At 47.9% G+C, this 23,881-nt stretch overlaps 1 protein-coding gene across 1 annotated transcript; it reads right to left on the bottom strand.

Moving 5' to 3' along the window:
• Positions 1-6,037: 6,037 nt before the first annotated feature.
• REELD1 (reeler domain containing 1) lies at positions 6,038-16,446 on the bottom strand. The gene is given in 9 exon segments (XM_045576695.1): positions 6,038-7,426; positions 7,428-7,672; positions 7,675-7,729; positions 8,502-8,565; positions 9,079-9,341; positions 9,343-9,392; positions 10,215-10,475; positions 11,467-11,579; positions 15,922-16,446. Coding segments are annotated over 9 exon segments (1,689 nt in total). The 5' UTR covers positions 16,224-16,446; the 3' UTR covers positions 6,038-7,090.
• Positions 16,447-23,881: the final 7,435 nt, after the last annotated feature.

Raw genomic sequence — 23,881 nt, 5'->3', positions numbered from 1 at the left:
GCCACAACTCCTTTCTTTGTGCTCCTCTAGAGCTCTGGAGGGGAGAGAAGGCAGCCTGTCATTAAGTAGCGGGGGTTAGGGGACGGGATGGTGGGAATCTGACACTGGGGTGCTCTCTCGCCATCATGCATGCCTAGAACGCGCCCCATTCACAAACATTAAAGGGAAAGAACAAACTTTGTTTTGCTTTTTAGTTTGTGTTTTCATACCAAGAGGAGTTGATTTTCAGCGCCAGAGGGTCTGAGCAAGTACGGGCTCAGCTTCCTCAGAGGGTGAGGGCTTACACATGCCCCACAAATAATAATAATAATAATAATAATAATAATAATAGTATCAAATAGAACTAATGCGTGCACTACATTTGGAGCTTTAAATGATCAGTGACATTTCCTCTGATGAGGTTAAGCATCCAGGCAATGGGGCTGTCCATTTGCATCATAAAGATCAGGAGTCACTGCCTCCTACATCTCCCGGGGCACCAGCCGGCCAGTGTCCTTGGCTCAGGGACACAACTTCCTAGTGTACTTCCGGGCACGGTCCTGGGCAGTGATTCTAATCTTTGGCTTGCATGTGAAATGTCAGGGTTTCTCCTCTCTCTCTCTCTCTCTCTCTCTCTCTCTCTCTCTCTCTCTCTCTCTCTTCCATCTCAGAGAACAACAAATTAGGTTTTCCGATGAGAAGGTGCCGTCTGTAATGGATAATACAATCTGAGAGCGCAGAGGCAGCATCTGTGACCCACGGTGCTGACCCAGCAAGCTGAGTCCATTTTTCCCGCCCATCAGTGGAGAGGAAAACATCACTTTAGATGCAATCATTAATCATTAGTCAAAATGGATAACGCCGTTGGTTCCTCGCCTCTCAGACAACCCTGCCTAGCCCGACAATAAATCAGGAAAATGCCTTTCTTCACAGCCAGTGGGACGTATTTCCAGACGGGCCTCTTTGCTGCAGGAAGTAACAAAACACTTTGCAGAAACCGTCCCTCACCCGAGGGTGGGAGAAGACGCTCCCAGGATGCTGTTATGAGGGAGGGAGAGGCAGAGCCCAGGGGAAGGGAGACCGAGTCCAAGACGGTGGCTGGAAACCAGGAAAGCATCTCCTCTCAGTGGTGGCTCTAGGTCAGGGGACAAGGACAGCCAGCACCTGCCCGTGGGGACCCACTGGTCCCTTCCCCCTTGTGAGATCTTCTCCCCAGCTGTTGGGTCATGCCCCGGCCTGACCACCATGAGAACCAGTCCCCGAAGTCCGTCCTGGTTCTTGTTCAGATGTGGATTCACTTCTCCAGGCCATTTTCCTGCTTGTTCCTGGCTCTCTCTGGATCCCCTGAAATGTTTACAGCCCACCCCCCCGCTCCCAGGAGAGAAGGGATCTGCCAGGGACGGTGGGAAGAAAAGTGGGGTAGCAGTCAAGATGGGAGGAAGGGCTCTAGCCGGTTTGGCTCAGTGGATAGAGCGTCAGCCTGGGGCCTGAAGGGTCCCAGGTTCGATTTTGTGCCTTGGTTGCGGGCACATCCCCAGTAGGAGGTGTGCAGGAGGCGTCTGATCAATGTTTCTCTCTCATAGATGTTTCTAACTTTCTATCCCTCTCCCTTCCTGTATGTAAAAATCAATAAAATACATTATGAAGAAGAAGAAGAAGAAGAAGAAGAAGAAGAAGAAGAAGAAGAAGAAGAAGAAGAAGAAGAAGAAGAAAAAGAAGAAGGAGGAGAGGAGGAGAGAGATTAGGAGGAGGCGGAGGAAGAAGACAGAAGAAGAAAGAATAATAAGAATGAAGAAAGAAGAAGAAGACGAAGAAGACATAACAGATTGGAGGCAGGGCCCTAGGACTCCCTGGCCGACCCTAACTCCTTGAGGGTGACTCCCAGTCTCCAAATGGTCCCTGGTTCTTTTCCCTCCCACCCAACCCCCACCCCAGTGTGAAAGGGAGGTGCTGTCTGTGGTTTCCAATCTGTGCTCGCTGGAGCCCTAAATTCCTGAGGCAGTGCCTCAGGGTGAGGTAGAGGGAGGACCGAGAAGGGGGGAAGGAGAGGGGACCGCCTCAAAGGCCCACTAGAGCAGCCAGCTTTCATATGTGCTGGGGATGCAGCCAAGGACAAAACTCAGTCTCTGGCCCTGGCTGGTTTGCTCAGTGGATAGAGCATTGGCCTGTGGACTGAAGGGTCCAGTGTTCAATTCCAGTCAAGGGCACATGCCTGGGTTTTGGGCTCAATCCCCAGTAGGAGGCGTGCAAGAGGCAGCCGGTCAATGATTCTCTCGCATCACTGATGTTTCTCTCTCTCTCTCCCTTTCCTTTCCTTTTTGAAATCAATAAATGTATATATTAAAAAGTTAAAAAAAAAAAACAAAAAACTTTCAGTCTCTGCCTTTACATGGCATCCTAGTCAGGGGAGGCAGAACAGAATAAAAAAATACACATAAATGCATAGGACTCGCCCAGTAAGAAGCATGATAACGTAAGGCAGGGGAGGCACAAGGAGTGGGAAGAGGTTCCTGTGGCCAGGAGAAGCCCCTCTGACGGCAGCACAGGCACAAAGTTATGGGGGCTGTGCACATCTGGGGGCCGTACACATCTGGGGGCTGGGGTTCCAGACAAAAAGCAGCCAGAGCCCGTGAGCTGACCGGGGCTGCCCAGCACTCGTGGAGCCTTCACGCAGCGCTGAGAATGTCTGGGAGCCGCGAAGGTGGTGAGGGCCGGGCCAGCCAAGCGAGATGCTCAGGTTTCCTTCAGAGGGACGGAGAGCCATTAGAGAACTCAGAAACAGTGTGGCATAAACAGATCTATGGCTTAAAAGCAAAAGATAAATAAAAAGGCACCCAAGTACGTTTGGCAGGCTTCCGGTGTCCTGGCTGCTCCACCATCACTGTCAACAGAGCAGAGTCTCCAATGCCCTTTTTGTGCATTCCAGGAACAGAAGAAAACAGACAAAACGTCCTCTTTCTTTGCATCAGAAAGGTCCTCCTGACCGGCTAAGCCCCAGACTACGGGGGCTGGTTTCGCAGCCCCCCGTGGCCATTTGGAGCAGAGTTCTGAATATCCTCAGACCGGGAAGAGGTTCTCAGGTTTAATAAAACAAATTAATGCAAATTCATGTCGCTCGAATAACAGAAATTCCTCACCACTCGTAGGAGAGGGGAGCTGCGTGTCCGAAAGCCCCAGAGTCACTGATTAACGCCCCAAGTCCAAGGCCGGGAGAGGGTCCGCGGCCCGTTACGCGCTCGTACGCTGCTAGCCTTTCCCACGAGACTTTGCAAAGCAAACGAGACGCTTGTTTAAATATTTACCAGCTTGTTGACCCGTTTTCTGTTGTTGTTGTTAATTAGAATTTTTCTAAAAGAAAACAAACACTGTAACAGCAAATTAATCCAGACAGCCTCAGACAGGGAGACCGCTCAGCCCGGCTACGGCTAAGCATAAAGTCAAGATTATAGCGTCCGAGGGGAGACATTCATTAGGAATATCAAAGGCAGGCTCTGAGCGCAGAGGTGAAGGCCCCACTCCTGCCCCCAATCTGTGGCTGTTAAATTAACAATAGAGGTGAAAACATTGTTTAGAGTATAAAGAGTCTTCAGCAACTGTTTTTCTGTCATTTTCCCTTACATGTGCAGGCAGCCCCAAACCTCTTTCCCCTATAAAAGGAGGTTGGCTGAACAATTCTGTAACTGTTCCTACAAAACAAAAAAAGCTATTTTTAAGATGTTGCGTTGGAGTCTTTTGCTTTTTTAAAACTTTTGATGGCTTCTGATGGCTTAGTAGGAGCCTTCAGGTTACGTGAACAGATCCTGCTTGCTCCCCTCTGGGCCTCTCAGAGGCCAGGCTGAGAGACCCTCCGGATCACAGGAACAGAGGGTTTTATGTCTGCGGATGAAGGCCTCTGGACTCCAGCCGCCCTTGCCAAACACAGAGTTTGCTCAGAAAGGTTCAGCAAAAATGCGGGCCCCGAGCAGGAGCTGTTGCCCGTGGCGACCGTGGAGTGGAGGTTGCCATGGAAAGGGAACAGCGTTTCCGTGGTGGTCACAGAATTTCTCTAAACGGACCAGACTTGGAGCCAGTGCCGCAGCTGCGGGACCAGGTTATTAACCGTGGCATGTCAGCGGCAGTTAGTCCTACGCGGCTAAGTGTTGAGCGTGAATGTCTCCCTCCCAGCAGCCGCAAGAGGTAAATAATGTTGTGATCCGCTTCTCTCTGACTAGGAAGCTCAGGCTCCAAGGTCATCCGGCCAGCTCTTCTGTGTCACTGGACTCTTTTGCCCAAGCTGAAGCTCCCAGCTGGAGGGGAAATGCCCACCTAACCCTGACGCCCGGAGATTCTCCTCACCCGCTTGGAAGCTTTGCAGGGAAGGTGACCCGGGGCGTCTCCCAGCGGAATGGTCTCTCCTTCTGCTCTCATGTAAGCCCGGTGGCAGGGTGGAAGTCCAACGAAAGAGGAAGTGAATTAGAGAGAGCTTCAAATCCTTTGCCACTCCTCCCATCAAAAAGTGAAATTGGCCCCGACCAGTTGCTCGCTCAGTGGTTAGAGCGTTGGCCTGAGGACTGAGGGGCCTGGGGTTCAATTCCAGCCAAGGGCACGTACCTCCATTGCAGGCTCCAATCCCGACTGTAGTTGGGGCACGAGTAGGAGCAACCCGTTGATGTGGCTCTCTCACATTGATGTTTCTCCCTCTGTGTCTCTCCTCCTCCCTTCCACTCTGTCTAAAAATCAATGGAAGCCCTTGTCAGTTTGGCTCAGTAGATAGAGCATCAGCCTGTGGACTGAAGGACCCCAGATTTGATTCCGGTCAAGGGCACATGCCCAGGTTGCAGGCTCGATCCCCAATGTGGGGCCTGCTGGAGGCAGCCAATCAACAATTTTCTCTTGTCATTGATGTTTCTCTCTCCCTCTCCCTTCCTCTCTGAAATCAATGATATGTATATATCAATGGAAACAATATCCGCCGGTGAGGATTAACAAAACAAAAAGCAGCAACATCGATTGCCCTTCCCTCTGAAGAATGAGGACTGGCCCTGTTTCTTGCTGTGACTGCTGGAAGGTGGCCGAAGGAAAACCATGTAACCCCTGAGGCTGGGCCTTATGGGATGCCCAGCTTCTGGTTTTGTCTGCTTGGTGCTCTCCACTCAGAACTTGGCCACTAGCTGTAAGACGCATGAAGAGGAGAAGCAAATTGCTTCCTATGTTCATCACAGCCCCAGTGGGGCCCGGCCGCAGCCAGCACCACCTGCCGGCCTTGCCAGTGAGTCCTCTGGGTGTTGCAGCCCACTCAACAGCACGTGGAGCAGACGAACTGTCCGGCTGAGCCCAGGCAGCCTCAGAATCCTGAAAGACAATAACTGGTGGTGGCACTGGTTTTAAACCACTGAGTTGTGGGGTAGTTTGTTTCACAACAGTAGATAACCAGTCTGTTCACCCAGGAAAATGCCCTCTTGGACAAGACAGATCTGGAAGGTGTTGCATTTGTATGTGGTTCACCTGGCTCTGATGGGATGTGGCCAGGTAAGAACCCTCCCTGAGAAGGTTCCTTGTTTGCATTTCGGGGAGGATATCTCTGAGGAGGGCTGGGCACGTGGCAGTGGTGTCTGTGGCCCCCGCTGAGTCAGGGCATTTGTGTCTTCCCACAGCATCCCTGACATACTTCCATTTTGAACACCTGGGTCTTTGCAGGCCTAACGAGGCCTGAAGCCAGAGAGCAGGTGTGCCTGGCCCAGAATTCAGGAGGAGAGAGTCTAGAATTGGCCAAGCCACCAGGGGCCGGAAACCCAACACACGCAACTTACAGTAAAAGCAATGCTTTTACTGTTGAATCCAGATATCATGAAGGCCCATCTCTCTCTTTCTCTTTCTTTGGCAAGTTACTGAACTTAATCCTCATGACATTATCATGAGGGTTAAAAGTGAAAATATATGTGAAGTTCTCAGTGCCGTACCTGCAGGACTTAGGTGCTCCATCAATAGATCCCCTTCCGAATTCATGGTGGTTTTTGTTTGCACATGAAAATGGACCGGGACTCCACAGACTATAGGGGGGTGAAGGCGGGCTTGGAGAGGCCAATGGGGGGGAAAAGGAGACATATGTAATCCTGTAAACAATAAAGACTTAAAGAAAATGGACTGGGACTCTGCAAAGGCAGTTAACGATGTGCCATGTGAGGGGAGCACATTCAAGGTTTATATTTGCACCTGTTGTTTTGACTCTCTGCAGTACCTATAGGACTCTGGCTACACCAAGATGACCTTCCTGAAGTCACCAGTGCACTGGGGTGGGTTCTGTGCACAGTGCTCTCTTCCTAACACCCTCTTGAGTGCACGCCCTCCCCCCTACACCCCCCAGCCCCACCCCAGGCTGTCCTCCGAACTGTGCTGGCCTCGTTTTTTTGTCCAGCCTGACCTTTGGCAAAAGGTAATCCATCTGCTCACTGTGGAGCTACAAGAGCCTCCCATCAAGTGTAAATGGACGGGCGGCCTCAGATCCATTCACACCTGATGAAGAGCTGACTTGCCCCGCACTGGTGTTTATGGCCTCGTGTTGTTGTGTGTCTGTTTCCCCACAGATGTGTTTAATCAAACCCTCACGCCCTCCTTACTTCCCATCGATCTCCATGGCTGGGCTGCCAGACCTCTGAGTTGCCGTCTACTCTGACTACCCTTGCGCTCGCCTAGCCCAGTCATCAGAGCTGGTTCTGAACTCCGGTTCTGTGGGGCTGCTTTGGATCTGTGAAGCACGAGTTACAGTTCTTTTTCTTGCGAGAGACGCAACCCCACATTCCTTTTTTTTTTTTTTTTTTTCTCCAAAGAGAGGAGATGAGGCTGACACATGGAGGAGGGACACAGTGTTTATTTGTGGGTTCCTTAAGGCAACGGAGGAAGCTGAGAGGCCACTGGAGTCTAGTTAATGAGCAGGTTATACAATATTCATTGTGTTGAGTTCAACTCTTCAAACAGAACGTCTAATTGCGAGAGGAAAAGAAAGCAGCTAAATACAGTTGTTGAGACAACAAAGCTTGGGAAGGACTCAGTGCTTCCTGCACTAACCACGGGCTGACGGCACCCAGCGGGTCCTGTGCTCCCCTGCTCTTCTCATTAGCTCTGTTCTGAGACACTACAGGGTCTGAGGAGGCCCCTGAGAGGCTGGGACGACGGCTCCTTCGAGGACTGCTTTTTTGCTATCCACAGAGGGGGCGATCCAGTTGTATTCAGCTTCAACCAGGACGCAGCTGTTCTCCCCATGCACAGCCTCACCCTCGTCACTCCTGGCAACCGCACCCACTGCAGGCTCCTTGAAGGACACCCCTGACCATTTGTGGCAACAGTGGGGATGCAGATAGCAAAGGCCAGCAGCCAAAACCATGCCCAAGGTGGCCAAAGGCAAAGCAGGATTCCCACTTGGAGAGGGGGCATGGGCTCCCTCTTGCCCAGCCTCGGGCCTTGGGTGGATCTTCCCTGGGGTAGCCCACCCTGCCCTCTCCATTTCCCTCCCCCTCTCTGAGTTCCCCGTGCTTTGGCTGAGGCAAAAAGCTGGCAGAGGCCCCAGCCGCCTCCAACTGGCCAGCAGTAGTGAGTGGCCCGGGAGAGGCCGAGGTGTGGAAGACAAGTGTTGGGTTGGCTGCCCCAGTGCCAGTTCCAGCCCCAGCCCCAGCCCCAGCCAGCGTTCCAGAAGGCCAGAGGCGCTGAGGATAGGTAGACGGATGGTGACCAGGGGATGCCTCATCACAGTCCTGTCAGAGGCCTCCACCTTGTCCTAGAGAAGCAGAGGGGAAGTCAGAGGGGCTGGTCTTCACCCAAGCTGCCACTGAACATTGCAGCCAATCTGTGTTCTTGAAAGAATTCCAGGCAGCAGCTAAAATTCCAGTCTTGTGCCTGCTCCTACAAGAACTCAGAATAAATAGCCCAACTAGATAAACATGCACGTGTTACTGATGGGGACGGGGTGGCTAATGGAAACCTCACAGAGAGCACAGAGGCCAGTTAAGAATAAACTTAGGGTGGCTTCCAGACCAATAATGGATGGTTGTCACCGCCAGCCGAAAGCTTTGAGTTATCTTTTTATGCTGACCTCCATGTAAGCGGGACCATTTAATCTGATAAATTTGAGTAAGAATACTATACCGTGTTTTATTTTGTGTTCTTTTTTATGACTTCAAAGGAACATTAATTCACCGGATATGTCCATTTTATATTGACCATTTACCTAACCTCTGGGACTAGGCATGGTCTTATAAGGCCAATGTTATGAAGCAGAGGTTGGGGGCAGAGAGGAGAGAGGAATTATTAATCAACCTGAGTGGAAAAACAAATCGCTAAAACCATCAATTTCTACAGTTGCCAATAACTTCAGAGACAAAGGCTGGTACTGGTTGGTAGAATGATGTTGTGTATACATTATATATACCCTTGCCGCCTTCTCCCTAGCTTTGGCTACTAGGCTAGTATCTCTAATTTCCCAGCCTGGACCTTTCCACTCTGAGTTAAAAATATCAACCTCACCTTCTATGCACAACTCTGGCTGTTACCTGTTCATTCCTGTCTGAGGACAGACAAGTTTCTGACGAATCAAAGCTTGGATCATCCTGAGTCCTAAGGGGAAGAATGGAGGTGCTGAGAAGAGGTCACTAGATCAGAAAAGCAATTTTCCCCATCACTGTTGTGCACTCCGATAAAGTCAGATTGCCTTGAAGGATGCCTGAGTTTGGAGTTGGGGGCTGGAGGGAGGAATGGGGAAAGAGGTGAGTGAGGATGGCAGCAAAGAACTCAGTAACCGTTTTTATTTATTACTTTATATACGGGTGTATTTATATGTTATAAATATATATGTCTAAAATATAAAACATATATTTATGTTTTCACTTTATTTATAGCAGTATGTCAGAGACCTCATCCTGTCTAAGAGAGTACACTTTGCCAGGTGATTTTCATACCCAGCTCTTTTGACCAGTAGCCCTTCTACAATTAGGGTTTCTCCTACACTGAAAAGTAACTATGGCTGAAATCTTTTTCTGGCAGACTCCAAGAAGTTTACATTTCCTCAGCACCCTCATGTTTGGAGTCAGCCCACAAGAATACCGACTGGCCCACCCCCTGGCCCATTACCTGTGGTGGGCACTAGGGCTGGAAGCAAAGCCGTTGGTGGACAATCTCCTGAGGGCCATGAGCCTCTCCAGCCTGCGGACATCCAGGGAGGGTTCTAAGGTTGGGTTGCTGTCCCCGCTGGCTGGCTGGCCATGCCTGTCTGCAGTAGCTGTGTGTGACGACGGCTGGAACACAGCCCCTGCATCTCCAGGAAACTCTGACACACCAGAACTGGCAGGAGCAGGATCTAAGCTATCCTCTTCTGCAGCCCCAGTGAGGGCAACAAGCAAGAGTGTCTGTGCACTGCTGCCAAAGAGCGACAGGGAGACTGGGAGCTAAACAGAGGCCCAAAGACACCACAGAGAGAGGGAAAGCATTTTGTGGCAATGATTAGCACCAGCAGCTGTGATAATGGGCAAAAACTAGAGACTTTAGTGTGCCTCAAGGACAGACCATTAAGTGTGAGCCACTCAAAAGTGTTAATATAAAAATGATCTGACTAGAAATATGAGCCCTGACCAAGCAGCAAAGCACTCCATTTCTCTTTTTGTTTATCCTCACCTGAGGATATTTTTTCCATTGATTTTTAGAGTGAGCGGAAGAGGGGGCAGAGAAAGAAACATCAATCGGTTGCCTCCCACAAGCACCTCAATTGAGGCTGAGCATTGAACCTGCAACCCAAGTATGGGCCCTTGACTGGGAATCAAATCCATGACCTTTTGGTGCATGGGCCAACGCTGTAACCACAGAGCAACACTGGCCAGAACAAAGCACTTCATTTCTTAGCTCTTTTTAGAGTAAGTTTCTGGACTTCTGGGCTTGTGTATTCCTAAGTCACCAATCAGGGAAAATGGAAACCACTGCATGTTTTCTCATCTCTGCCAAAACCTGCTTCTAGCTAAAAAAAAAAAAAAAAAAAAAAAAAAAGGTGAAATCTTATAAACCAGATGTTGAAAAGCCCTCGGTCTTTCTAGCCATGTGAGTAACACCAAGTTTCCGGTCTCTGGCAGTGACTGGAGCCTCTGGTGTGAGATCACTGCCCTGCACTGCCCTCCACTGTCTCATGTCCCCTCTGTGACCAGCTGGCATGACAGCCCCGCATCAGAAATAGCTGCACACAGTGCCGTGAGCCAGCGTGGGCTTCGCAGTCAGATTACTGTCTGGATTGTGCTCTCCGCTCTGCTGGTTGCTGGAGGCTTTGGGCAGGTCCTCCCAGAGCATCAGCTTCTTCACTGGCAACATGGGGCCAATAGCAGGACCGCAGCACACGGTGGTTGAGGGGGTGGTGTGGGGCGTTGAAAGAGCATGATGCCCGCCCGGCACAGACACTCTGTGCCGAGGGCCTTCCTCCTCAATGGTCAGGATGATGCTGATGGGGTTCTCACCAAGTGTTGGCAAAGTGTCCCCGCCCCGGGCTCCTACTGGGTTGAGTTGAATCTTTTCATTTGGGGGGAGAGGGTGCTACTTTGTTCCAATGACTTCATTACTCAAAAACATTGAGAATGAGGAGGGGGAAAAAAAATCTAACACAGAGGATGCCAAAAATCCTGGCAGTGTCAAACGCCCACCTACACTGTGAATGCACTTGGACATCTGCGGGCCCACTATGTGCCAGGCACGGCCACAGGTTCTGCAGGGGTGATTTGTTTCTGGACTGAAATCTAGGAGAGGCTCTTAGATGTCCAACCTGGTCAGCGCCATTGTGGCTAAAGCTTGCACAGCAGAGCTGAGGAAGCTGAGTTACATCTGCCTACTGAGGAGAACGGGAAAAGTTTCACAAAGGAGATGTCTGAACTGCCCCTGGAAAGATAAATAGATCATCATGAGGAAATGTCAGAAGGCAGAACATGGAGACATAAAAGTAGGTCATGTCAAATGAGGTCGGGTAAGACCCCGAAGGGTCCCAAGGGCCTGTTGGGAAACATTTGAGAAATACAATATGCTATCTTCCCAATGCGAGAATTCATAATTCCCACTGGCCTGCTGAGGTCGTCTTATGGTTAAGAAACCTATTTCATTTTGTTAGATGAATGACACCTCCCCCAACATACACACAGACACACACACATACAGTGCACACATTCACAAACACACACACACACACACACACACACACACTCCTTTTTCCTTTGGGAAACACTAGGGTTTGTGTGGAGGAAGAGGCAGGAAAACAGGCCAGGGTCAGAAGGGAAGGAATGTGAGCAGCATAATAAGGCGTTACCCCAGAGCTGCTCAGACTGGAGTGCCGGAACCCCCCCTAAGGGACAGGGTTTCCGCAGGGTCAACCAATGAGGAAGCGGCAGGACCATCAGGAGGCCCCTTCCTGAAGTCTCCCTTTATTCACAGTCGCGTTAAAGGAAGCATGCCTGAGATCAGAAAGCCACACTTGCATGACTTATAAAATAGAACCTGAGGCTTCAGATACACGGTGGGCCTGCAGCATCTTCTTCAGGCCACACGGAGAGGCTTTCTGTGCTTGTAGGAAGATGCTGGTGCAGAGGCTGGAGGAGCAGCGCTGGGGGCTGGGAGAAGACAGGGGCTTGGGGCAAAGGCAGGTGTGGAGGGTGGAGGCCCAGGGTTAGCCCTGTGCCTGGGTCTGCCAGACTGAGCAGTCAGGGATTCAAACTGGATCCTGGGCATACCAAGTTAACAGAGAATAAAAGGAAGAATAAAGGAAAGTGGGGTTGATTACATTAAAGACTAGATTTTTCTATGCATTTGTTCAGAGCACTTAACTAAAATTCAATAATGAAAGCGAATTCCACAGCACCAGTGATTTTTAGGTAGGTGAAGCATTCTCTAGCTGGTTAATGTTTCAGAAGTTCATCGGCCAATTGGGTCTAAAATCACACGGTGAACCAGGAAAAAAGTTTAATGCCATCCACAGACTCTGATTCCTGAGGCTGTTCTCCACCCAGGCTGCCAAGAGCCATCTACCTACTGTGGAAATGAACAATAAAAACGGGATGAGTTCTTATTGAAGAAGGAAGAAGAGAGAAGGAGGAGCAGGGGAAAGAGGAAGAAGGGAGGAGGAGGAAGAGGAGGAAGAGAAGGAGAAAGAGGAGGAGGAGGAGAAGGGAGGAGGGGGATGAGGGGGAGGAGGAAAAGAATAAGAATAAGAATAAGAATAAGAATAAGAATAAGAATAAGAAGAAGAAGAAGAAGAAGAAGAAGAAGAAGAAGAAGAAGAGATCATTTCTTTCTTGAGCTTCCCTCCAGTTTAGGGTTTGAGGAAAACCACTGAAATATTGTGATGATTGGTAGAGTTGGGGGTGGCAGAAGACGGTTGCTATTTTTTGTTTTATTGGATAGTTTTAACTCTCCACCCTAGGGCTCAACTTAATTTGGGTGGTTGAGTGGACAGTGTTTGTTGCTACAAACACAGCAACTGGGCACATCCCCGCCTGCTAAGAACTGCGTTACTGTGGTAGGCAGTGAGAGGACATGAGCAGAGCAGGGAGGATGGGCCAGGTGACCTTCCCTCTCCCAGCATACCGATGGTCATGCGGTTTGGACCCCCTGACCTTTCCTCCCTCGAGATAACTTCTAGGCCTCAGTTGTATTTCAGCTTCAGGCCCAGGAAAGCAACAAAACCAGACCAGTGACCCCAGGACTGACCTCAGGACCAGCTGCATTGAATAATGACCACCTTCCTGGTGCCAAACAATCCAGTGGAGACAAGACCCTGAAAGGACACACCTGGACAGCTGCTGCATATTTTATTAAGATCTCCCCCTGGCCCTCCCCAGAAATCTCCACCCTTAATACCCTTAGGCAGAAGGTCCAGTACCTCTCCCACCCCAGTCTGCCCCTGCCTATTCCCCCCCACCCCCAGCCTCCCCAGGCATATTACCATTAGCTTCCTAACTCCTGGGCTCCCAGGGCCTTCCTTTGCCTCTATAACTTGTTTCCTCAGTCCATTTCCTCTATAAATTACTTCTTCCACTTCTGTGAGTTTATAAATAAACTAGAAGCCCAATGCACAAAATTCGTGCAGGGGAGAGGGAGAGGGGTCCCTTAGCCTAGCCTGCACCCTCTTCAATCTGGGACCCCTCGAGGGATGTACAACTGCCCGTTTAGACCTGATCCCAGCAGGGATCATCCCTCTCACAATTCAGGACTGCTGGCTCCCAACTGCTCACCTGTCTGCCTTCCTAATTACCCCTAACCACTTTAGCCTGCCAATCTGATTGATGCCTAACTGCTCCCCTGCCAGCCTGATTACCTCTAACTTCCCTCTCCTGCAGGCCTGAGTCCTTCCCAACCGCCCTTCCCTGCAGGCCCAGTTGCCCCCAACTTCCCTCCTCTGTTAGCCTGGTCACCCCTAACTGCCCTCCTCTGCAGTCCTGATCACCCCCAACTGCCCTCTCCTGAAGACCTGGTTGCCCCCAATTGCCCTCCCTTGCAGGCCTGGTCCCTTCCAACTGCCCTCCTCTAATGGCCATCTTGTGTCCACATGGGGGCAGCCATCTTGTGTGTTGGAGTGATGGTCAATTTGCATATTACCCTTTATTAGTTAGGATTTCTCTTGTAGTTTGAATTCTTTTCTAGCCAGAACTCAAGTACCAAGGTTGCGAACTCAGGTCTAGTCTGACCCCACTGGTCTAACACCTGGAGCCTTTCCTGGTGCCTACAACCTTGTCACGAATTGCTGCAGTTGGCCAAGGAGGGGGACTATTGCTTGTGTTGCAGAAACTGGAAACTAGTAACTTTGAAGTGAAAATAGGTAACTTTAAATTAGAATACCAACCTGGCTAGTGAATACAGCAGCAAGTCATACCTGGAGCAGGTCTTTCCTCTGGCCTCCACCCCAGGTTGGGCAGCAATGAGCCAGGCTCCAGCAATGAGCCAGGGGAAGGGGCTCTGCTGCTCACCTGCGGAGCCACAGCCGATGACTCTATCCTCGCCCAGTAAATGAAATATGACTGGATGACTGATCAACTGGGGAAAGAAAGCAGGGTGATCAGGGTTTAGTTCTCCTTAAATAGTACTGCAGGCCATCCTGCTAGTAAAGAAGACATGAACAAAAAGATACAGAACAAAAGTCTGAATTAGAAGAGCCAGAGAGAGATGACTGCATTACCCCTGGAGTGACTTCATTCTTTTTTAAAAACAGAAACTAATAGCAGCGAATAATGAAAATAGGAGAGGATAAGCACAAATCAATAAATATAGTCATTAAAAATTGCATTTTGACTAAAGGGTGTCTTCTTTAATTGTTCAGACTCAAAAGGATTTATCTTTGACTTTATTAATAGCCACTTCTGGTATACTGTAGTGTTATTTGAATTACACCATCAATTATAATTCTACTAGAGGCCTGATGCATAGATTAGTGCAAGAATGGGTCTTCCTTCCCCTGGCTGCTGGCACTGCCTTTGCTCAGGCTCAGAGCCACCTTTCTGCCTTCCCACGCTGCCCAGAGGCCCGGAGTGGCTGGGGCAGTGCAGAACACCTGTGTCATGGCCATGGCAAACACTAAGCATCCTGCCTCCAGCTGTTTGTCACCTATGTATGCAAATTAATCCACCATCTTTGGTGGGTTAATTTGCATACTCACTCCTGATTGACTGATGGGCGTCGTGAACGTACAGTCAATTTGCATCTTTCTCTTTTATTAGTGTGGATCATACAATTGCACAATTCTACGTAATTGCAGATTCTATTGAAAATTAGAGATACATCATTAATAAATACTCTAAGCAATGCTTGGGGCCGGGCACCCAGAAAACGAACAGCTCATCAGGGAAAAAAGAAGTTCATGTGATATTTTACACCCAAATAATCTCCACTGGATCTCAGAGATATGTAAAAACCACATACAAAAGAATTAAACAATTAAAAACAATGTTTAAAATATATACATTGGAGTAAGGAATACCACTCTAAATAAAACCCAGAAGCCATAAAGGAAAAGATTTTTTTTTTTTTTTTTAAAGATACTGACTATGGAAGAAATCAAAGGACAAGTGGTAAACTGAGAAAAATATTTGTAAGATAAAAAACAGACAAATATACAAAGAGTTACAGTGAACCAGTAAAAAGTTAACAAGACCCAAGATGATGAAAGGAGTCCACAAGAAATAAAACAAGCTCAAACATCATTTTAAACACAATTATAAACGAGACGCCATTTCATTCCCGTCAGGTAAATAAACTTAAAACTGAGTCATCACAGCCATTCCGATTGGGCAACAGAAAGAGGGGAGCGCTCACTCACTAATGCTGGGCCTCTAAGTCGGGCAGCTCCTTGAGGGGGCAACCTGGAAACATTTTTCAGACTTAACATACAGTCTCCTCTGGTGCACCTGCAAAGGGGGTGGATCTAGGAAACATGATAGCAAGTGAAGTAAGTCAGGCCCCAACTGACAACTTTAAATGATTCTACTTAGGATATGGAGACAGGAAGATTCAAGATTGCCAGGGGCTGGGGGAGAAAGGAGCAGCCTCTTACGGGCGTCTCTGTCTCCCCTGTCTTCCTGCCCCCTCCTCCTCATCTTTGCGTCTGGGAACCACCTCCCCGATAAACCCTGCTCTCGAATTCTTTCTCTGCTTTTGGAGGCCCCTGAACTGAAATAGTGGGGAATGCTCTTTTCACGCCTCAAATAATTTTAGTTTTAAATCATGACGAATAAAGTATATTTTGCACATCCGGATACACGGGATACATGGAGTTTGTTCAGCATAACTACATGATGTCTTATACTAAGGACAGAATAATTTTTATAAAAACGTATTTTGTGCCCTCCTCCTGTAGAGATGAGTATCAATTTAGAGATTAGCTATGTGATAACAAATATTTTGGCTACTTTATTGCTTCTTAGGATTAAGCCAGAGGTTAGCCCAGGAAACTCCTATGGGGACAAATCGATTTGGGATTGGTCACTGGGGCCCCGAGGCTCCCCGGGGTGTCTCGAAACACCTGGCACGGTGTTACCTGGAGCATAGGGAGGCCAGTGGGTGTGGATGGCGATGTGGTGAGGCCTGGGGTTCAGCGGCTGTGCCTGGAGGTGCTGGGGCTGCAGGTCCTCTCAGGCTGCCAGGCTGGCTCCCTGGGAGAAGGCGGAGGACGGAAGCCAGGCCGAGGGCAGCACGACCCAGCCTGTGAGGGCAGCGGCCACCCGCATCCTGCCCTTCCCTATGTCACAAGAAACATCAGCTTCCATCTAGATGCTATTTACGAGAACGATAGGATGTCTTTGTGAATGTGATGGACCTCAGTCCCACGCTGCCTTTCAACTTGAAGTCCCTTGAAGGCTGCCTTGCAGATCGCAAGCAACTCAAGGTCAAGATCAAAGGCACACCAAGCTATTGGGAGGGTTTAATTTCTAAATACTTAAAAAACAACACCTTTTTTCCTTTAATTTTCTCAAAAGTCCAGACCACTTCTTTTTATTTTTTTTAAATATATTTTATTTATTTTTTTTACAGAGAGGAAGGGAGAGAGATAGAGAGCTAGAAACGTCAATGAGAGAGAAACATCGACCAGCTGCCTCTTGCACATCCCACGGGGATGTGCCCACAACCAATGTACATGCCCTTGACAGGAATCGAACCTGGGACCTTTCAGTCCGCAGACCGACGCTCTACCGCTGAGCCAGACCACTTCTTTTTAGAAAGAAGATTTAATATTTAAGTCAAAGAAATAAGAAAATAATTATGCTCTATTTGCGAACTCCTTACAGACTGTCTGATGTGCAAGGTCAGGGTGAGCTATAGTTGTATAACACATTATTGCTGAAGTGAGACACCCAGTATTCCAATACAGTCGGGCAGCACATGGCATATGGTAGCTTGGATTAACATCTTATCTCTATAATTGCAAATCACAGTTAAACGCTACAAAATTCTGCCAACTCTCAATTACTTAGAGGTCACTGCTGCGTTCCCAATGCGTTGACAGCTCCTGTCCTCCCTCCTGTTGACTGTTTTTTTTTTGTTTGTTTGTTTGTTTTTTGTTATTTCACTACTTTTTCAAAGAGGAGATGAGCAGAAAAAGTTATATCCAAAGGGAGCCACTCTATACCTTGTTAAATATAGTGGCTAAAAGAACTGGCTCGGGAATGGGATAAAATGATTGGATGAAATAACACTGACAGAGTAATTTTAATTTTTTTGGCCACCTTGAATGACCATCAACAAAAATAATTCAAGGTTGACTGTGTAAAAGAAGTTCACAGGTGAAAATGAAGTGGGAGATAGCAAATAAGAGAGGTAAAAAGCTCTCTGAATAAATATTCAGGACTGTGCACTGGGCTTCCATTGATAGTTAAGAGATAATGAACAATGAATAATAAAGCATATTCTTAGTGGAGGGGACCTAGGGCCCTGCATTTTCAGAAAGGTAACATAGAAAATGCCCCTATTCAGGGCAAAGGTGGTCTCCTCTCCCCAAAGGCAGATCAAACACTGACACCTATGGAGGCTGGGGGTGAGTGCCACACACCATAGACCCCCGCCACAGCCACAATCCTACCCTTTCCCTCCTAAGATCTCACGATTTCTGCTTCCTCCTGGCACCTGGTCTACTTGAACCCGAGATAGCATGAACTTACCTAAGAGAACACGGTCCTCAGGTTGGATGGGATTGCAAAGACACGTCCTTTAAACAAGTCTTTTCTTCTCCATTCAGTTTCTCCTCGAATGGGCAGGAAAATAGCTGTTCCCCTAATCCTGGCATCCATAGAAACTGTCCCTCCATGTCCAAATCTGGCCTTCATCGCATTGGTTTTCTCTAAGACCACATACACACAGTTTCCACATCAACATCACCCAAACCCGTGTGAAGAACGAGGCCGACTGGAACAGGTTGTGCCCACGACTGGCACTGGCAGCAGGAGCCCGATGCCTTCACCTTGGTCTCCCTGCCGAGGGGAGAATGGATGAATCAGCCAACCTCCGTGTTCTCTGCTTCAGAGTCCAGGCGGGCTGAAGATGTTACCACTGGTGAGGCAGGGCTGATGCTAAGGCCAGAGAGCCAAGCTTCGTACAAAAACATTCCGCAGCACACTCCCTCCCTTCAATTGCAATGAAAGTGGAGTTCACAAACTTGGATACACATAAGAATCACCAGAGACTCTTCATTATAACACAGAGCCTGCACAGCAGTGGTTCTCAAAGTGGGGTCCCCTGGAGCACATCGTCAGGACCACCTGGGACCTTTTTAGAAGTACAAATCCTTGGACCCCACTCTGGACCTACTGAATCAGACACTCTAGGGGTGGGGACCCACCAAACTGTGGTTTAACAAGCCTTCTAGGTTATTTCAGTACAAGCAAGTGTTGAGAAACACCAATATAGATTCCCCAAGCTTCTTTCTAGTCCTGTGAAATAAAAATCTGCAGGAGAAAGTATTAGAAATCTGCATTTTTATTACACACCCCAGGAGATTCTTTTGACCAGGCAAGTTAAGAAAACACAGAGCTGAAGAATCAGAGGACAGTCAGTCAGTAAGCCCACGGAGACTGGAGGCCCCGAGAATTCTGGTATTTACTGGCAACGATGCTGAGCTTCTCCAAGGACGTTTGATGGATTGCAATGAGAGTTAGTAAAATAAGGATCTGAACACCAAATCTGTGACAGGCATTTATTTGGACAAGAAAACAAAGATGAATTAGATACTCTCCAGACCCATCAATACGCACAAGAAAACAGAGGAGACTCAGAAGGCTACACGGTGTATGATTCTGAGAAAGACAAAGTGATGGGGGCAGAAACAGGCAGAAACAGTTCAGGGGGTGCCAGGGGCAGGGTCGTGGGGAGGAGTGGTTGTTTCGGGGTTGATGACACTATTCTGAAAGGCCTGTGGTGTTCACACAACTGCATGTACTTGTTAAAATTCATAGACTGAGCACCAAACCCTCACATAAACAAAAACGGTATATAAGTAAAAAAGCAGAACAAACAAACAAAAAATGGAGGTGACAGATAGACACAAGGAACTACTAGGTAAGAGGGATTTTTTTTTTAAAGGTGTTAGATGAGGTGAACTCTATGAGAGTCCCACAGTTTCACAGAGGTTATATCTGAACTGCATCTTCAACAGAGAGTGAGTTTTTCTTGTCAATGAAGAAAGAACGTTCTAGGATTAGAAGGATGTACTGAGTACATTGTAGTCCGTGCCCTGATTGCAACCCCTGCAGAATCTCATGGTTCAAAGAGTGGTCCTTGGCCAGCAGCAGCCCCATGGCCAGAAGCTGGTGGAGTGCAGACCCTCAGGCCCCACTGCATATCCACTGAGTTGGCTTTGCATTTTAACAAGCCACCCCTCCTCCCCTGTGGTTCTTATGCTTATCAAGGCCTGGGCACACTTCTCCAGAGCTCATCTGCCCTTCCCTCAGGCCTGGGGAGAGTCCCCATACATACACCATGCCACAACCTCCCCCACTCACCAGGATTGATTGGTCACAGGTGGCGGTTTTCCCAAGACCTCAATCCATTAATCGGGCAGCAACTAATCAGGCTGCTTTGGGAATACTAGACTTTTCAAAAAACACATTTGAGCTAAAAGATTAAGGAAAACTAGGTGACACAGCAAGCCAAACAGGATTTCATTTCTGAGAGCTTTCCCAGTGTTCCCCTTCTCCTTGACTGGATTTAATGTGAGAGGGTTAGAAACATCAGTGATGAACAAGAATCATTGATCAGCTGCTTTCTGCACTCCCCACATGGGGGAATAAGCCTGCAACCCGGGCATGTGCCCCAGCTGGGAATCAAACCACGACCTCCTGGTTCATATATCAACGCGCGACCACGGCCACACCAGCTGGGCCTCATTATCTCTATGGACCAGTGGGGGGGGGGGGGGGGGAATGGGCTAGGCCACAGTGCATAGATATTTGGTCAAATATTCTAGGTGTTTCTGGTAAACATTTGTAGATGAAATTAACGTAAATTGGTAGAATTTGAGTAAAGCAGATGGCCCTCCACAGTGTGGGTGGGCTATACCCAATCAGTTGAAGGACTTAATAGGAAAAGAAGGGGCGATCCTGCTGGCAGACTGCCTTTGGACGTGGACTGCATCCCTCCCCCAGGTCTCCAACCTACCAGCCACCACTGTATTTTGGACTTGTGTGAGCCAATCCCTTAAATAAATCTCTCTACTGGGTAGATATCACCATTGTTCACAAATATTTCTGATTTTCTCTCCTTCTGGGACCATGAAAAGATTACACATTCCTGAAAACTTGAAAGTAGACTATGGTCACGTAACTTGCTTTGGCTAATAAAATGGAGTCAGTGGCCGGTACGACTTCTAAGCAAAAGCATGGAAGAGCCAGGACATGAATTTTAAAAAGTATTATTTTGGTTAATCCTCACCCAAGGGTATTTTTTTTTCCATTGAATTTTTAGAGAAAGTGGAAGGGAGATAGGGAGGGAGGGAAGAAGGGAAGAGATGGATTAGTTGCCTCCCCAAAAGTGCCCTGACAAGGGCTGGGGGCCAGGGATAGAACATGCAATTCCCATACATGCCCTTGACCAGGAATTGAACCTGTGACCCTTTGGTGTGTGGGCTGACACTCTAACCTAGGGGTGTCGAATTCAATCAGAGAAGGGGCCAAAATCTAAAATCCAGCCTAAATCGCGGGCCGAATGGTTTACTGAACAGTCATAAACTGTCATTGTGATGGAAACGCAGCGGAGTGCAGTGATGACAGCGCGGTGCGGGCCACATTGCAAGGCCTGGCGGGACGGATTTGGCCCGTGGGCCTTGTGTTTGACACATGTGCTCTAACCACTGAGATTCTTTATGCTCTCCCCTGTGGAAACAAGCTTTGAGTCATGCTGATATGGTCAAGACTTACGGTGCTGCCTCCCTCAGCCTGGGACCCAGGGTACAGCACTAAAGAGAATGCTTGTCATTTCAAAAAGCTGTGATTTGAGGTTGTTTATGATATACCACTCAACATGCTGATTGCAAATTTTTAATTTTTTCATTGTTGCAACTTGAGTAGAACTATTTGATATGGACCATGAATAGTGATATGGAATACTGTGTGCATTCACATGATGGCATAGTTTTTCTAAAATGATTTTATGTAAACTTTCCACTAACTGGCTCCCCTTTAGTCCACACTATTGTTACAATATTTTGCCAAACCCACCAACATCAATCCCACTATAAAACTTGGAATAAATGGAGCCCATATGGATATGAACATTTTGTAAACAAGACCTTGAGAACTAGTCTAACCAACTGTCAAATGTTTTATACTTTTATGAAGATCCTAGAATGTGTCCACCTTCTAGCTACTACTAAGAAAAGAAAATCTTTCAATAAGGCCGATGAAACAAAACAGAAAAGCTGGCTTTTGCTAGGTGAAAAAATAAGTATCAAGATGGAGGTTGAGCCACACGGGCCTGTGGGGAAATGAGATAAACAGATGGAGACAATCATTTTCAAAATTATCTAGTCCTGAGGTTATCTGGAATCTCAAGACATGAACATATGGTTGAGATTATCAAATCCATCTAAAGTGGTCTGATTTTAAAATGAATTCTCAAAATTTTGGCCCAATTAGAAAAAAAAGAATGGATAGCACCACTTTTTTTTTCTTCTATAAATACCCAAATCTACAAACTCAGTATGGAGGCAATGAGCCAGGTAGCATTTACTTCAATGCCCGAGGCCTCGCACAGTACCCTGCCTACAGGTGTCATTCAATAAACTCTAAGTTGATTTGTTATCACTTTCTCAAACCTGCCATCTCCCAGACAAGAGAAGCAGACTAACAGAGGAGCAGGGCAGACATCAGTGTCACCTCCTGTCCCCATTCTTGCCTGTCCACATCTGCATTCTTGGCCCCACTTTGGCAAACTGGACGCCAACTGGTAAGTCAAAGCTGGTCAGTTCACAACGTGGAAACGTGGACACACAGCGCTGCACGGCTGTGTACTGGTACAAACAGGCAGTGGCTATTGGAATGAAGGTGCACAGAGCCATGCGGGGGAGCATAGGACCTCCAGGAACTAGGTCACCAGAGACAAAACTTTGTCTTCCTTTTGGCATCAATGTCTTTTGGTGAAGAGAAGAATGGTTATGCAGTTTGGCTTTAAAGAATAATCCTGGCCACAGAATGGGTTGCGATTTACCTCTCAATAGAGGAGCTAGCCAGTCCTCCGGGGTCATGTGCTCTGAGGTCAAAGGTCAGTGCCATCCACACTCGGGGAACAGACTGGCCCTTTAGCCTGGAATGCTGTACTTAGGTCGCTGGTATCAGGGCAATTTCCCCCCAGAGGCTTCTCCTCTTCTTACAGATTATTACAGCCTCTCGGGTGGCAAACCATACACAGCAAGTCAATGCTGCCGAGACTTCAGACCTTAAGGGAATCCCTGAGTCACTTGTTACTATTTGTCACGTAATTAAGCACACTCCACATTTGCCCCGAATAAAAAAGCTTAAGCTGTAAACCATCTCTCAGTCACATTCCCTTGCTGGATGCTGAGATGAGAACAGGAAAATCATACCACATGTCTGCCATCTGTATTTGTACTTGTCAACAGCTCTGTTTTGGGATAAACAGTTTTGAAGTCAGAATCAATTCGACTTGTTGGAAGATTAGCCAAGGAACAGCTCAGAAGACCAAAACAGAACATGAAGTCAAATAGTCTAAAAAATTAAGCACAATTGCTGTTTCTCACTCAACATTCTGTTTTGTCGTAGAACAAAGAAAAAGAGCATAGCAGCCAGGGTTTGGGGATAGAGAATATATATATTTACTCAAGTGAAAAATTATTCAACTTAGAACCAACGCCTTTGCTGCGATGCAGCTGGAACACATTCACTGACCTCTAGGAGACTACAGTTAAGAAATAAGTAATTTTAGCAGTTACACTTTTCTCACTGTTCTACTCTGTGAAGGCATACACTGGGGACAGCTTGCGTTGGGTACAGTGCATAATACGGCCCGTTATTACCATAAAAATGGTAGCATTTCCCAAAGTCAATCTTGATTAGAAGTAGTTCCATGGTTGGAAACACTACCCACTGTAGAGCTATTAAAACAGAGAGATGGCAAGGGGGAAATTAAGACGTACACCGAAAAGGAGGCCAGGGAGGAAGGCAGCACAAATAGGATGCTACAGATTGCTGGGAGATAACAGCGGAATTGCTTTCAGAAGCAGCTGGTGTAAGTGAACGGAGGGCCCGGTAACCTGGCAGCCCCGCAGAGCCCAGGAAACAAATGAGAACATGCATGCTCCACTTGGAGGGGCATCCATTTTCTCCCTAAAAGAAGTCGTTTATAAAAGAGCAAATTGGTGATTTGTACTTACAGACTGGTTCCTTTTCAAGCCCCCGTCAAGCAGTGATAAATTATTGAAGCATAGCATAGTGTATTTTTGATGCACACACACTTAAAGCTTGCAAGTGTTGGTTCACTTTTCTCAAGTTATTAATTAAAAAATAATTGTTTCCACTTACTCTAGGATCTTTAAAATGAAACAAGACAAAGTGCCACACATACCTCTCCAGAACCAGCACCACCCCTTCTCCCTACTTCCTGATCCGGCCCCCCAATCCTTCAAGCAAGCTATTGTTTAGCCTGCAAAGAGCGGGAGGAGGGAGGCCAATACAACATTCACACAATTGTCTGGTGCTCATTCAACCACGGGGCCCAGATACATTTGTTGTCCCGAGACAGCATAAACTGTCCAGAGAAGAAAGCAGGGTTGAGGAAATCTCATTAGTAACTTGTGAACCCCCCTCGGTAGGGTCACGTACGGCAGAGGGGCTGCCTGGTGCCAGTGCTGTGCACACTGGCGCTTGGCTCCTGGACAGCGGCCACTGCGCACAGCTGCCACTTGAGGAAGGCTTCCGGATGC

The sequence above is a fragment of the Pipistrellus kuhlii genome, unplaced genomic scaffold (genome assembly GCF_014108245.1).
Source record: "Pipistrellus kuhlii isolate mPipKuh1 unplaced genomic scaffold, mPipKuh1.p scaffold_m20_p_8, whole genome shotgun sequence".
NCBI classification, from domain to species: Eukaryota; Metazoa; Chordata; class Mammalia; order Chiroptera; family Vespertilionidae; genus Pipistrellus; species Pipistrellus kuhlii.
The sequence above is the reverse complement of the archived record's forward strand: the minus strand, read 5'-3'. Positions and strand labels throughout refer to the sequence as shown.